Raw genomic sequence first — 15,452 nt, 5'->3', positions numbered from 1 at the left:
CTCTCTTTTAAAGCATGTCAAATTACATGTAATTTTATTCGCATGCCTAGTTCCATTATGAATAGCATAACATAAATTTCCACATGATTTTAAATATTACTTGAGACGTTGTGTTACATTTGCTAATGCGACGGCAAAGGCTTGTAATGCTGAAAACGGATATTGGAAATCGAGGGTGTAAGCGTTACCATCAATGCGCCCAAATTGCATGACCTAAAATAATTAAAATATTATAATGTATATTTATTTTGTGGAAAAAAGTTCTTACTTGTTTCCCTCGAAACTCAATCTGAAAATTCTTAGCAGACTCTTGCGTTACCCGTCCACCAAAGTCAAGTTGATATACCTGACTATTTTCATTCCACATCGGTGCTTTGTTGTGCATCACAAATTCTCTTCGGAATGGTGCAGCCTGAGAAGAATTCGAAATACCATTTGGCTCAATTTTTCCACGTTTTAACTGGGTTCATGTGTGTTTTTGTTTTAGTTTAGATATTTGTACATTTTTATAGTATTCACGAAGCCAGGATTACACAAGAAGCAGCAAAAAGAAGAAGAATAAGTATAATTTACTATAGCGTGCATTATTTAATTTGTTATGTTATATATAATAAAAATAATGATATACTGTTTTAAACAAGTGTATGTGAATTATATGAGTTTTAATATTATTTATATGCTGTAGAGCAAGTATTACCTTTTGTCTTAGTTGTGCCTTTTGGAAAGTTTCAAGATCTCTATAGCTTTTTCCGTTTCCTATACTCGTATTACTGTTTTCTTCGCACATGTTTTGTGTCAACGTTAAATTTTCATCATCAGAACTTTCATTTTGCTGCTTATTTTTGTGGCGTTGTCTCCGATTTAGCAAGGGTGAGTTCAAAATTTGGCGAATGGGCGACGAGCTTTGATGTCTCTGTTTGCCCTTCTTACTACAAGCTGGAGATGCTGGCGAACTTCGGGGTTGACGTGCTGGAGATGATGGCGGAGTATTGAATCTGCCCTCGTCTAAGTCACGCAAACGACTTATGATATTTTCCAAAGTTGTAAGGGCCTGGGTAATTTTATTTTGGCATAATTATCATTAGGTATAAATAGTTGAAATAAAAAAAACATAAACAAAAAAGTGATTTTAAAAAGGGTATTTACAATTTTCAACGAAATGAAAAACATATATTTGGTGCTATTTTTTATTTTACATTTTAATGAGTGGTGTTCGAAGCATAAGCAAAGCATTAACATGTGAAATTTAAGACTACAAAAGAAAAAAAAATAAAATAAATAAAATACCTGAGTATGTAACGATACGTAGCTCCTTGGCTCTACTGGCGTAACCTCAACTGGTAATAATTCGGTTTCAATAGTATCCGTATTGTTCATATCTTTATGCCTACGCTTCGAATCGTTTTCATCTCTCGTTCCTTTACTGTGTCGTCGTGCAGATAATGGGGTGCTGGTTTCACTTCCGTGGTATCTCATAACTACGCTGCTGTTTCCACTAGAGTTTTGAGACTCTATTAGAGAACTATGGCGATGTTTTCTCGAAAATAATGGACTGTCTGTGAAACTCGTTACAATTTCTAAATTTCGTTTAGATGCCGCCTTCTTTTCAATACTTGACTTGGCTAAAGAGCTACTAAGGCTTGTTCTGTTCAACGTACTCGTACTTGTTCCAGGAAGATCTAGAATGTGTGTTTGGTGTTCGTGCAATGACTTTCGAAGGTGTTTTGGACTTGCACAGGGTGAATTGGTACAGACTGAAGCTCGACATGTCGCACAAACCGTTTCTTTCGAATGGACTGTGGGCGAAATTTGTTTGCAAATGGAACACGACTTTGGACGTTCTTTCCGATTTAAAATGGGAGTTCTTGAATAACCACTGAATCGTTCTCTGAGGTTATTTTTGAAGTTGAATTTACTACTAGTTGATGATTGTGGAATTGATGAGGGCGACGATTGTGCCGCTGGTGATGTTGTGTGGTCTGACGACGATGCGTCATCGTTTTCCGATGATTCACTAACCTTGGGCATTTGTTGGAACAAATTCAACAAATCTTGACGAATGTTTGGCGTATCAATAATATCGCCAAAATCCAAACTTTTTGATTTAACGGCAGGTCGAAGTCTTTGTCGTTTGTTCATGTTGTCGTTCAAACGTTTTTTGCGCTGACGTTTCTTGTCAACTAACACAAGCCGTTTGTAAGGAGTCTCTTTTCTCAACATCGATAGAGCTACATCACTTGGAACCATTTCAACATCGTCTAAATAGCCAACGCTGCAACTTCGTGTTATTGAATCTGGTATTCCTGCAGGTGATATTGAAATTACTGTTGGTGTGCGTTTCATGGCCGAGTGTGTTCCCGTAGCTGGTGTCGATACTTTGGACGGTGTTTCTTCATCAATAAATTGTAAGTCTTTTTGTTTCCTTACTACTCCAGAATTATTTGTTGTGCTCGGTCTAATCTTCTCAACGCGTTCCAAATTCAAGTTAAGGTTCAGAGGAACAGGAGTCACATGGGCATTTGTTCTAGATGAATGATCGTGATTTGTTAGGGCGTTTTTTACTTGGACAACGTTGTTTGTGTAATCTGTGTTACTGGAATAACTCATAAGTGTAGTTTGCCCGCCAGCGGGTGGACGATCAAAAATAATATCACTTGGAGCGACTGCATTCTTTGGCGATTGCAATTGCGGTACTGATCCCTCACAGTAGAGAGGTGAGATAGCAACTCGTGACTGGTTACTACTAGCTGACGAGCTACGACTGTATTGTGAAACAATTCGAGAATAACTAGATCCTTGGCAATTGCGTGAGTCCGTATGAGAAGATGTGGCTTCTTCATCATCTTCATACGACTCGGCTTTCGCTAGGGGTCCCAACGGCAAAATCGGTGGTCTTTGACAAGTGTTATTGTTATTCGCTAAAGAGGACTGCTGATGATTGTTTCGAGGTCGTGAGGGAAAACGATTGGGACGAGGTGACATTGGCGCTATAGGAGGTGCAGATTGATGATCATTCATGTGAAATCTAGAGCTCTTGGAATGTGGAGGCTTATGCGTTGGAGAGGCGTGTTGTAGTTGTTGTTGCTCTTCCTCATCCTCAGAAAAGATGTTTGGATTGAAATTGGGATCTGGACCAAGTGGAAAATTGTCTCGCAGCTCAGTGATCACAAGTGTCATTTGTCTTGGTTGCAAATGTAACAATGATGTTTTGTAGGTAACTTGACCCAAGTTGGCAGGAAGCGTTTTTGCTAAACCATGAATTTTAAATTTAGTTCCCCAAATATTTGACGTTACCTCGACTAATTTGACATGCTACAAATTAAAATTTAATTATGAAAAAAATATTTAAAAACATTGAACTATCCAAAATTAATACCTCAGGTAATGTATCTAAATATGTTAGTTCATCGTTGTTATCAGAACATTCTGTTGTTTGATTTGGAGACTTATCATTCGAAACGCGTTTTTTACTTCGAGCTTTTCTCTTGCGGTGCAGCCTTGGTGATCCTGAAAAAAAATAATAATAATTTAATTAAAACATTTAAATCAACAAGCAAAACACTTACGGCAACCTTCCTCAAAGTCACTCTCTGATGAGTCTGTATGCCCTGCATTTATGGCACTGTAATTATTATTGTTATTAGATTGTTTATTATCAGTTGACGAAGAAACAGCAGTAGCAGAAAAATTGGCAAATCGCTGGAGTGTACTGTCATCTATTTGTGGATCAAAAATTACAAATTCTGGACGTATCTTAGACGTACGCTTGCCCTTTAGCAATGGCACAAGTCCGCCTAAAAATTCTAAATATAGTGTATAGCATGTCCCTGAACTTTGATTGGATTCATCGTCGTGACGGATCATTGTACAATGTAAACGTGTCGAATGTGATGGTGGTCTGGATACAAATTCTCTAAGTGATTTAAGATCAGGTACACAACACTAAAATTGAAAAAAAAAATCGATTTTGCGATTCAAGAAGAACATACTCGTTACTTACTCGTATTGTTTGAGCAAACAAATTGCTTATTAGAGATCGTAATCTGACTGGCAATGGCAAAATTGATAAATATTGTTCACAACTCAAAGATGATTGTATTTGTAGACGACATAATAATTGTAGAGACGCAACTCTGCGTGAAACCCATGCAATGTGCACCATAGTGCCAGTTGCAATAAAAATTCGTTTGTCATTGTGGCCCCACGTGAGCGCAGACACCGGAGACTTGAAAAAAAATGAAATTTTTTTTAATATGAAATAATACATAATTTGTAGTTATAATTACCGTGTTATTGGGAATTTTTGCAGTGTAAAGCAACATTCCGGTCTCAGTATAAAACTTCAATAAATTATTATATAAAATCGCTCCATTTACATCTAATGTATGACTATGTCCATCTTCTATTGCAGTACCTGCTACAGCAAGGAGCTCCCGTGAATTACTCCATTCCATTAGAAACCCCATTGATCCATTTAGGTTTGTATTAATTTGGCAAGGAGAAACGTCGTCATATGATTTTAATAAATAAATATATCCATTTTGAAAACTAACAGCTAACACAAATGTTCGCCGTGCTATGGAATAAAATTTCATTAATTCAGGTGCAATAAAATGTTTACAAGTCACTTACAAGAACTGTTAATCCCAGATTCGGAATCTTCACCTTCTTCCATTTTAAACTTTTCACATGACCATGCCATCGCCGTAATTCCAACATCGGAACACAATTGAATTTGCGATACCATTGCACCATGCACATCCATCACGATAATTTGCCCTTGTGTCGTACCAAAGTACACTTGATCATCATCTGGTGTCCAAATGCCACATGTTATAGTTGCATCTAGATTCAACATAGATGACCAATATCGTTGCCCAGCGACACTTCCTACCAATACAAATCCATCCTGATAGCAAATTAATGCCATTCGGCCATCATGTGACCATGAAAAATGTGTTACTGGTGTATTACGATCATTAATCAATTCCACGCTCCATCGACCTTCATATTTAATCCAAACAAAAATTATGCCGGAGCTGTCACAGGATGCAAGTTTTTGATAGGGTTCGTTCCATTTCACTAAAATAACGTCAGATCGGTGTCCTCGTAAGTTAAAGTTACTCCTTACGGGATAGTCGACGTTCTTTTTGCAATGCGATGTGGTAAATGTAACTCCCACGATTCCACGAATGTTTCCTGTAGCTAGCCATCCTTCCTGATAATAGTTTGTTCGGTTTAGTTTCCATCCTTCATCCTGGAAATGAGTTTAGGAAAAATTCGTTTATATTATTTTTATAAAAAACTTTATCACATTACTTGAAAAATTGACGCAGATTTATTTCATTTTATTGAAACAACTTTAAGTAACTTTACATAAAACTAAATAAGCGAGAATAAATAGAATTGGTTGTAATGGTAAGAAACTTTCCTAATTAAAGTAGGAAAGAGTATTATTATTGTCAATAAGAGAACGATTTTAGACATACCTTAAGGCGTTACAAGAAAAACCTAATAAATGCACATTTTCAATTTCGTTGCACACTTTTCAATAATACCTCAGACACGCAATTTTCCGCTTGTCTGCAATTTTGTGATAATCCGAAATCGATCAAACATGTTTTTTTTTCTTTTTCTGAAAATTTTGATTCATTTTATTTCGTTTGAGGCGTAAAAATATATCTTGATCCCTTTTTAAATTTACTAATAAATTTTACATGGAATGGTTCAAGAAAATGAATTTGAAAGTGCATTGTTTTTTATATAACTGGATTGCCGTTTTACATTCTTTTTTGGTCACTAAAAATATGTAAAGGAAGGTAAAATTTCTAATACATCAAGTGAAAAAATGCTTTGTTTAAATTTTTTTGATAAATAACTATAATTTTACTGGACTACTCTTGTATATTTTTCCCAAGTAAAGAGTTGTTTTGGCACATACTCAAGTAAATTGGCATAACATTTTTTGTGCTTTATTTTTTCATAGCTTGAAGTATTATGTAACATGATTGAAAAGAAAAACAGTTTATGTGTTTTTAAATAAATCTCTAAACATCATAAAGATCAAGGACAAACTAAAGCTCTTGCTGTCTGTTGTGGTACTTTTTTTTATTATATTGATTCATAGAATAAATATTGAATTCTAATAACGAACTGAAGTATACTTGTTAACGTAAAATTCAGGTTTCAGGCACAGAAAATAAATTTAATGAATAATGTAACGGAGTAGGGTGAAGTACAAAGTCATTAGAAAAAAATAAAGAAACGCAAATGTTCCTCGAAACGTAGGTATCTTTCATTTTTTTGTGTAATGGGGATCATTTTTGAAATTTTATCCATATTGCTTATTATTATTTTTAACTTAACGTTACTTCTTCTAACTCTGTCAAGAAAACTACTTACGTGATATTGATTTATGACATGTAATCCTTTATATATCTAATGTTGTTATTATTCTTCTACACTTATAAAGGTCATTTATTTATTACAAAAACAAAATGGTTTAAAAATCAATGTAGCACAATAATAATCATGAAAAAAGTGGTTCTTCAATCTGTTTGTTATAGCATTAATCAGATTTATTTATTAATGCAATTAAAAAAATATATCAGCTTTACATTTTATTTTGCCAGGTGGTAAAAACGTGCAATTTCCAACAATTAAAAAAAATATTTTTTAAAATTACAACTTATGATAGGTTTGTAAAATGACTTCGATTTTGCATAATTGAAATTCAAATGGGCTCTATTTTTTATTTTTTATAATAATATTTTGAAAAAAAAAAATTGGGAAATAAATAAACAAAGATAGCTTTAATTATTCCTGAAATTTTTATTTTAGCACGATTGACAGATGTTAAATTTAGTTTCCGCATTTATTTTTCTGTATTTAAAATTTATGAAATTCATACATCTTATTTTTAAAAATGCCTTATAATTTGGTTTTCGATCACCTTATAAAACACGAAAAAAATATATAAGTATTATATGTATATAATAAGCTTGACATACATACACTTATTCAGACACGGTGGTGCCTTTTATTTTATTATATGTATTTATAGGCAACTCACACGTCAATCAAAATTGTACATTAGCTCAAGCTTAAATGTAAGACAAGTTGTATAAATAAAAAAAATAAAAATAAATATATAAACTTTCAGTTTCATTATGCACATCACTCTTCATTTCATAGTCTTATAAATGACAAATTAGTGAAAAACAATATTATTTGCATGAAACATTTAATGTTAAAATAAACTTTAGTTGACAAGTTTTACAGAGCATGGTGCTGTACTTTGGTTTTTAAAATGGAAAGCCAAATATATGTAAATATATAATTATTTTTTTAAATATCTGTTGTTTTACGTAAATTACATATTTTATTATAATTAGAAATTATTGCACATGTATAAAAAATGCCTTATAAAAATTAAATGATTTTAAAATATTTTTTTTCTATCCTAAATCTTATAAAAATTGATTTCTTACCTCCAAAATGTCATCTGGCACCTTTCCCATCCATGACAATGACAATATCGAGCAATCACATTTTGTGTTTGTGTTCTTTTCAAAATGCAAATGCATTATTCCTAATCCGTTGTAGGTATGTTCTTGTTGGATATACTGTTAATCGATGATTGGTTGGTTGATGATGTGACGTCTCATGAGACGGATAATTTAAAAAAGTTGCAAATTAAATAGATAGTACTATTAAAGTTGAAGAATAACACATAGGAAATGGAATTTGGATTTTTATTCTCGTTCTAATCGCGTTTTTTAAAATTGAATATACACTAAAATTTTACTAGAATTTTTTCTGTTTCTTCTATTGTTGAATGTAACATTTTTACACAATATTTTATAGTTGTAGATCAAGAAATTTTTAATATATTATTATTATAACACAGTATTTTTTTTATACAGCTTCCTTTTGTGTATACATTTTACTATTATTTTTTAATATTTATGTTTAACAAATTTTGTAGTTGAAATATTATACATTTTTTTGTGTAAAATTTAATTTTTTGAACGATAAAATTTGTAGCTCTGAAATGAGAACGAAAAATTGTTATTAAAAACATTTAAAACTTTGTATAGAGCAGATTCACGAGTAGGACACTTATTTCAACAAGTGTGTGCCATGTATCTATACAATTATCAACAAAAAGCAGGTACATTTTAATGTGAATTGGCTTTTCTTTTGTGTTATTTATTCTCTGGCTGGTTTCCATTGACGCTTACGCTATATAATAGTTAAATATCATAATAAATTAAAAATTGATTGGAATATATCTATACTGTTGCTCTATTCTGTAGCGGAGTTCCTTTCCAGTTAGAGCACTATTAGGAACAAATAAAGTTGTAATGTTCTTTTAGTTTTTGTCTTTTTGAAATACCATTAAAAACTTGAAAATCAGCAATTATTTGCGTATTTTTTTTTTGACTTCAATTCAACGATATCAACATTTTAATTTTAACCCAACTTTAATATTTTGTAGCCATGAAGTAAGAAGTAACCATGTTCAAAAAGGCACGAAAATAGACAAACATTTATTTTTTTTTTGTTATAGAATAGATTTTATACATAATATTCTTGTTACAGAGCAATTTCTTATAAATTCTTATTTTGGAAGAAAGAATAATTTGAACAAGTACACAATAAGAATTAATTAAAATATTTTTTTAATCAATGTAATTCTTAAGTTTTAAACGGAACAGACTGAAATTGAATTAATTAATTTTGAATTGATTAAATTGAAATTAATATTAGAAATTTCTTAATTGACTTATTGTATAATATAAGAGATTTAATTAGATGAAATAATCAATCAAAAAAGAATATGATTACTTTTCAGAAAAATTGTCAATAATTATTTTAGAGAAATCCTTAAAGTATGATAATTGTTGGAGAAATGTTAAATTTCTTTTCTTCAGAAATTAATGTTGTCATTTTTTGTTAGGAAATATGCATTTCTCGGACCGCTATGTCCCACTTGATTACTCTAGTTTTCACATGTAAATACTTTTTTAAAACTTTGTTAACAATTTACAGAACTATAGGGTATTTTAGTTACACAATTAGTTTGTTTTTTTTGTTATAAATATAAACGTCCTTCAAAAAGTCAGAAATATTGCGGAGGTTTTATTAAAAGAAGTATTGCATTATGATTTTCTATTTCTGTTTCAAAAAAGTAACCACTTTATTGAAGAGCTGATTCTCAGTTTTTTTAATATTATTTAGGCCGCTAAAAATGAAAATCAAAAATAAAGTCCGATGCCCCATTTGAAAAGTCGAAAATCCAATGGGGCAAAATAAAAAAAAAAAGTTAAAAATTTTAAATTTTATTTTTACCGTTTTTTAGTGTATTTTCATAATTTTTCAAGAATATTTACAAAAAAATTTTCAATTTATTCTAATTTTTGTTTTGGAAATCATATTTTATCATAAATTTTCTTCTCTAAAAATATTTTTCATAAAATTATTAATTTTTTTTTCCATTTTTTGACAGTTTTTTTTAAGAAAATTTTTTCTTTAATTTTAATTTGAAATATTTTGAAATCTATTTTAAATAAGCAAATTTCAAAGTAAATAGTAAAAAAAACATTAAAAATATTATTTAACCCTCAAAAATTGATAAAATTTTGTCATTTTGTATGAAAATAGTATTTCAAAACTTTTTTTTTTCCCCCCCATTTCAAAAAATTTTGGACTTTATTTTTGATTTTCATTTGAAGCGGCCTTAAAAACAAATTTAAACAGACAGCTATTCCGTTGTTTGTGAAAAGCAACAAAAATCACTTGTAGATTTAAAATATGACATGATTGACACATATCAAAAGTGTTGAAAAAAATAAAGATGAGAATTAGGTATATGAATTATTAACGAATGATATTGATGCATTTTTCGTATTATGTATTTATTTAGGAAGTAATAAGTGGTATAACAAATATAATGAAAAAATGCATCAAGAGACGTTTATCATCACCACCCGAATTTGAATGTCGGCCAAAATGTTTTTCAATTTTTCACCTGATTCGACAAGGTATGCATTATCCTAAAAAAGGTATGATACTACATGTTATTTGGCATCCGGTCAATTGTTTCAATATGAATATAGTACAAACGTAGTTGGATGCATGTATACAAAAACTTAATTAAAATTATCAATTTTTCATGTGATTTCCTCACTCTTTTGTGTCACTCAAATCACTTGTGAAATGTATGATATGTATAATATTTATATCGTAAAGTTTGGTGCACACTAATATGAGGGCATTGACGGCAATTTTCTCTTCAATTTAATTATTTAAATGGATTTTCTATACACGTCCAAGAGCTCCAGACAGCAAGTAGGCAGCATTTAAATGATATAGTTTATTTTGTGTTTCAATGTCGGACAAACTATATTTAAAGAACACATGTACGAGACAAGATCACTTGTGCACCCAACAACCTACATTAACAACATATATTTGTAGAAAATTTAAAAAAATATAAATAAAAACTGAAATTCGAAATATTTTTCAACTAAAAATACATTTTCATTTCCAATTTATTTGTATCACAAAACGTTTTTGGCATATACTTGTACGTGTATGTGTCGCAGTACGAGTGTGTAGAGAAGATAAACGAAAAATGCAAAGGAATTTCAGATTCATTTTACAGTAAATCACTTACACTTTTGAACAATTATCTAACGGTAAACACGTTTGCATAGCCTTTTGTACAAATATACAAGTAATTTTACTAGAATTTTCAAAGAAATTTTGAGAAATTCAATTTTTTCCGTATTCAAAACATGTTACAAAGTTTTTTGATACAAATTATTTTTTTCTTTTTGTGCACTGTATGCTTAGAATTGATATTTATATAAATTCATGCACACACACCCATTCAATACTATGTATGATGATATTTTCACTCGCGGCGCAGTGTTTCTTTTTCAACGATTGACTATGGACTAGTGAAAAACCACCCTTTTTCCAAAAATTTATTGATTCAAAGAATATTATTCAACACATTTCCGTAGGTTCCCATAGTTACTATTGTATTGTCTATACGCGCATCTAGAAAATCACCTCAAATGGTGAGTTTTCCGACTTTCCACTGGATGTAACAGTCAAAGTTGTATTTCAACAAAAATTTTGCCGGATTTTTTTCGAAGAATATTAATCAACTCATTAATTAACTTTTTTTACAGAAAAACGAATTGAAAACACTTTGAGTTTTATTCATTATTTTTATGAAAGTACTGTCAATTATCACTTTACAACAAATTGAGGAAAATCAGCTGTTCGGTTGTCGTACTCTTTTCATCTTGATACTGCGCAAGTCAAACAAATCTTATGTATACTTATTTTATATAGTTGTTAATTTCTAAGTTAGAGGTGAATTTCTCATAAAAGAAAGTAGCAATCAACAAGTGGCATTAGGTGTAAAACGTCGAACATAAGAAATGACTTTATTGGTTGGAATAAAACTAGAGTTAATATTATAACTATGTATTTACTATCCAAATTATTTATTGATATAATTAATTATTATGTTTCTCTATATATTTCTTGTGTTTTGACACAAATACTATACACAAATAAATCATAAAAGATACACAAAAAATTGTTATCAAAGTGTGGTGTATATCGTATTTTTGCCATTGTTGCTGGAATTTCTTACCACCATCATAAAAGTGCTAAAATAAATGTGTGTACATCGATATATGTATATACGCGCATGATTCATAAAACATTGTTACTTTGCGCAAGTCAAAACAATGAGGTGATTTTTGCATTTATTTAAAAAAAAAATACAAACTAACACAACAGCCTACTTCTCTGTTTAACAAAGCCTATTAAAAGTGCAGTTTTTATTAAAAGTATTTGTATTTTGAAGAGTTTTATAAATAAAAGACATAATAAAATTACTGATAGAATGAATAAATAAACTAAAGAATAAGCATAAAGTGGAAAATCAAATATTATTTATCGACAAATGCTTCCATTAAAATCGCACATGGTTTAATATTTACGATAAAAAATTAAATTATTTGAACGAAGATATAAAAAATAAGAGAAAAATAAGTTAAAAAAGAACATATCCATAAAGTAAGCTTAAATTACGGATTTGATTATTTAAAAAAAACAAATGGATTTCTATTTAGTTTATTCTTGGATTGTAGGTAAGTTCTGTGAAATGAATAACATGCAACACTTCGATTGTATCAATTTAGTTTTTGAAAAAAATCATTGATACACTCAACTGAATCGAATCTTGATAATCTTTTAAATTTGTAGTTTTAATTTTGCACCAATGTTTGAAGAGCCCAGTGTATAATATTATTTTACTGCCAGTATATGCCGACTGACGAAACATATAAGCCTTAACTCCTGTTCATAGACATTGCTGTTATTACCCTTAAAAATAGAACAAACATATTTAGCTCTACAGTTTTAGTGATAACACATTGTTATTTCGATCCACGAAAAAAAACTTAGTTTAATGTAAATTTATGTTTAAGTAAAAATATTGCTTCCGTTGCATAAAGTTTCTTAATCAAGTGATATTCTGTGTTATTAATAAGTTTATTAGGTAACTTATTTTTCACAGTCATCTTAGCATTTAAAAGTTTTCTCAAAGAAAAGATATAAAATTCTCAAGCCTTTTAAGTGAACTATTGAAAAAAGCAAAAATTGTTATTTGAAAATAATTTTTTTACTACTCACCATGCGATCGATAGATTTCCAAATCAAGGTCGTATTTTTTTGCTGAACTGTTGTACCTAATCGCAAAACAATAAATATTTTAAAAGCCTTTATCGATATTAGCTTATCAATTTACTGTCCTAAAGTTAATCGTTTAATACGGTTTCAGTGATAATTCCTTTGTTTTCTACTCTATTTTACAGATGTACCAGTTGAAATGTCGAAAACAATTATAAGGGACTCAACTTTAGCACTGCGAGGTGCAGTAAATGGTGCCTTTGCAAACCGTGAACCATGGCAAGTAGCAGCAATAACAACGACGACCGTTCTGAGTTTGGTCTGGCTTTGGAGTCTCATAAATCAGGATGAAAGCATTTATACAAGACTGAAACGACGTGTTTTCAAATTAACGCGGAAAATTCCGATGGTACAAGCAAAGATCAACGAAGAATTGGTAAAGTTGAAAAAGGATTTTGAAAATGACATGTTGAAAAGTTGCGGAAACTTGGAATACATCACAAAAATGCCCTTTGAAAGTATGAACGAAGAGCAGATTTTGAAGAAATTGGACGAACACCTGCAACTTGGCAATTATAAATATAAAGACGGAAAAGTGTCTGGTGCTGTATACACTTGCAATCCAAAACTGGTCCAAATGGTGAAGGAAGTTTATGGCAAGGCATCATACACAAATCCATTACACTCTGACCTTTTCCCGGGCATTTGTAAAATGGAGGCTGAAGTAATACGAATGCTAAGTGGATTGTTCCATGGTGGTTCTGATGCTTGTGGATCCGTAAGTATTTTTTTTACAGCTTAATATTTCATTCTATTAGTTCATAAATTTAGATGACAACTGGAGGAACAGAGTCTATTGTCATGGCTTGCAAGGCGTACAGAGATTATGCACGTGAAGTTCGTGGAATTAAACGTCCTAATATGGTTTTACCGGTTACAGCACACACAGCCTTTGACAAGGCAGGTCAGTACTTCAATATCTATCGACGAACAGTTGCCATTGATCCACAAACAACCAAGGTTGATATCAAAGCAATGGAAAAGGCTATCAACAAAAATACAATTATGGTAATTTAAATTATTTTTAGGCTGTTCCGAATTTGTTTCGAACTTTTTGTTGTACTTTTTTATAAATTGCTAATTTTCATTGGAGTTTAATCCTTATTAATGGGACAAGAACAAAAACTTCAAAAAAATTAGAACGACTTTAAGACAAAAAACTAAAGAATTTTTTTCTAGCTTGTTGGGTCTGCTCCTAACTTTCCATATGGTACAATTGATGATATTCAAGCAATCGCAAAGCTAGGCCTTAAATATAACATTCCAGTACATGTTGATGCTTGTTTGGGAGGATTTATTATTATTTTCATGAAACGTGCGGGATATCCTCTGAAGCCGTTTGATTTTGCAGTCAAGGGAGTAACTAGTATTTCAGCCGATACTCACAAATATGGTTTTACGCCAAAGGGCTCGTCCGTTATTTTATATTCGGAACCAAAATATCGTCATTATCAATTTACTGTGAGCACTGACTGGCCAGGAGGCATATACGGATCTCCGACGGTGAATGGATCAAGGGCAGGTGGTGTTATTGCTGCTACTTGGGCAACGATGTTATTCCATGGCGAAGACGGTTACACTGAATCGACCAAGAGAATTGTAGATATTACGAAATACATTGAAAACGGGTATGTTTTTTAATGAAGTTTTTATTTTGTCGTGTTTTAATTTATTATGATTAACAGATTACGAAAAATCAAGAACATTTATATTTTTGGAGTACCTGACACTTCTGTCATTGCTTTTGGATCGAAAGACTTCGACATTTACCGTCTTTCGGATGCACTCAACAAAAAAGGTTGGAATTTGAACGGCTTACAATTTCCTCCAGGGTAAAATATTTATAAGCTTTGTTGTTTCAATAAATTTTGATGAGCCCGTAAATTTACCATCCACTTTAGATTGCATATTTGTATCACTGACGTTCACACGCAAGAAGGTATTGCTGACCAATTCGTGAATGATGTTAAAGAACAAGTTGCTGAAATCATGAAGAATCCGGGACAAGTTGTGGAAGGGAAAATGGCAATTTATGGAGTTTCTCAAGCTTTACCTGATCGATCTTTAGTGGGAGATTTTATTAAATTGTTCTTAGACTCTCTCGTGTACACTCCTCAACAAAACCATACAAGTGGAAAATAAAAATGAGACATCGGCAACATAATTTTTTTTTTTAATTTTTAGCAAAGGCATTAACATAATTAAAAGAGCAAATATAGTCATAAAATCAATTTTAGTCATGTGAAGTGTTTTCATTTTGTAAAGCTAAATATTTTAATAAAATACATTTTAAATGTATACCTACACTACAAATGAATTCAAATTGTTTATTCAATTTTTTTCATAAGAAAATATTACAATAATTTTTGGGGGTTCGTAAACGAAAACTTTTATTCATACTTTAATTACTGCAATGTATTACCAAATTTTTTTTTTCACAATAATAAATTTGAACTATAAGTTTAACATGTAAATGATCAACAGACTTTTTAATTTATGACACATATATTACATATATTGATTAAAGTGCACATTAAATAAGGCCGATTTTGCTTAGAAATCTTATTACAATATGTAGTTATTGTATAGAATGAGCGATGTGTAATATGCATTTGAACCATAAAAACTTAATTTTAGTAATTGAAGAATTTAGATACCTCTTAACTATTTAT

General features: G+C 30.9%; 2 protein-coding genes across 4 annotated transcripts; one reads left to right on the top strand and one right to left on the bottom strand.

Annotated features, from left to right (window-relative positions):
• On the bottom strand, positions 1-7,659 carry LOC134835724 (tubby-related protein 4). Of its 2 annotated transcripts, XM_063850656.1 has the most exons (10): positions 7,491-7,659; positions 4,633-5,257; positions 4,287-4,576; positions 4,001-4,225; positions 3,567-3,942; positions 3,377-3,507; positions 1,288-3,312; positions 698-1,051; positions 269-460; positions 1-213 (listed from the first exon to the last, which is right to left on the bottom strand). In XM_063850656.1, exons 1-10 carry the CDS (start codon positions 7,584-7,586, stop codon positions 97-99), a joined length of 4,431 nt encoding a protein of 1,476 aa, XP_063706726.1. In that variant the 5' UTR covers positions 7,587-7,659; the 3' UTR covers positions 1-96. The 2 variants fall into 2 exon arrangements, with proteins under 2 accessions (XP_063706726.1, XP_063706728.1); XM_063850658.1 differs by lacking the exon at positions 698-1,051 and having other exon boundaries at positions 269-412.
• Positions 7,660-12,075: 4,416 nt separating this feature from the next.
• LOC134833067 (sphingosine-1-phosphate lyase) lies at positions 12,076-15,020 on the top strand. 2 transcript variants are annotated; one of them, XM_063847245.1, is made up of 6 exons: positions 12,076-12,179; positions 12,906-13,498; positions 13,552-13,788; positions 13,960-14,408; positions 14,466-14,612; positions 14,682-15,020. In XM_063847245.1, the coding sequence occupies exons 1-6, from the start codon at positions 12,146-12,148 to the stop codon at positions 14,920-14,922; spliced, it is 1,701 nt and encodes a 566-aa protein (XP_063703315.1). In that variant the 5' UTR covers positions 12,076-12,145; the 3' UTR covers positions 14,923-15,020. The 2 variants fall into 2 exon arrangements, with proteins under 2 accessions (XP_063703315.1, XP_063703316.1); XM_063847246.1 differs by lacking the exon at positions 12,076-12,179 and adding an exon at positions 12,427-12,589.
• Positions 15,021-15,452: the final 432 nt, after the last annotated feature.

Source organism: Culicoides brevitarsis, chromosome 3 (genome assembly GCF_036172545.1).
Source record: "Culicoides brevitarsis isolate CSIRO-B50_1 chromosome 3, AGI_CSIRO_Cbre_v1, whole genome shotgun sequence".
Lineage (NCBI taxonomy): Eukaryota > Metazoa > Arthropoda > Insecta > Diptera > Ceratopogonidae > Culicoides > Culicoides brevitarsis.
Note: the sequence above shows the minus strand (reverse complement) of the source record. Positions and strands in the feature narration are given on the sequence as shown.

What these genes read in the sequence shown, in the direction of transcription:
- LOC134835724 (XM_063850656.1), bottom strand. Translation starts at nt 7,586, where the DNA reads ATGCATTTGCATTTTGAAAAGAACACAAACACAAAATGTGATTGCTCG. An exon ending in ATCTGGGATTAACAGTTCTT is followed by an intron (nt 4,577 to 4,632) that starts GTAAGTGACTTG and finishes TTTATTCCATAG; the next exon opens with CACGGCGAACATTTGTGTTA. An exon ending in AGGCACAACTAAGACAAAAG is followed by an intron (nt 461 to 697) that starts GTAATACTTGCT and finishes ACATGAACCCAG; the next exon opens with TTAAAACGTGGAAAAATTGA.
- LOC134833067 (XM_063847245.1), top strand. Translation starts at nt 12,146, where the DNA reads ATGGATTTCTATTTAGTTTATTCTTGGATTGTAG. An exon ending in TCAACAAAAATACAATTATG is followed by an intron (nt 13,789 to 13,959) that starts GTAATTTAAATT and finishes ATTTTTTTCTAG; the next exon opens with CTTGTTGGGTCTGCTCCTAA. An exon ending in ACGAAATACATTGAAAACGG is followed by an intron (nt 14,409 to 14,465) that starts GTATGTTTTTTA and finishes TATGATTAACAG; the next exon opens with ATTACGAAAAATCAAGAACA.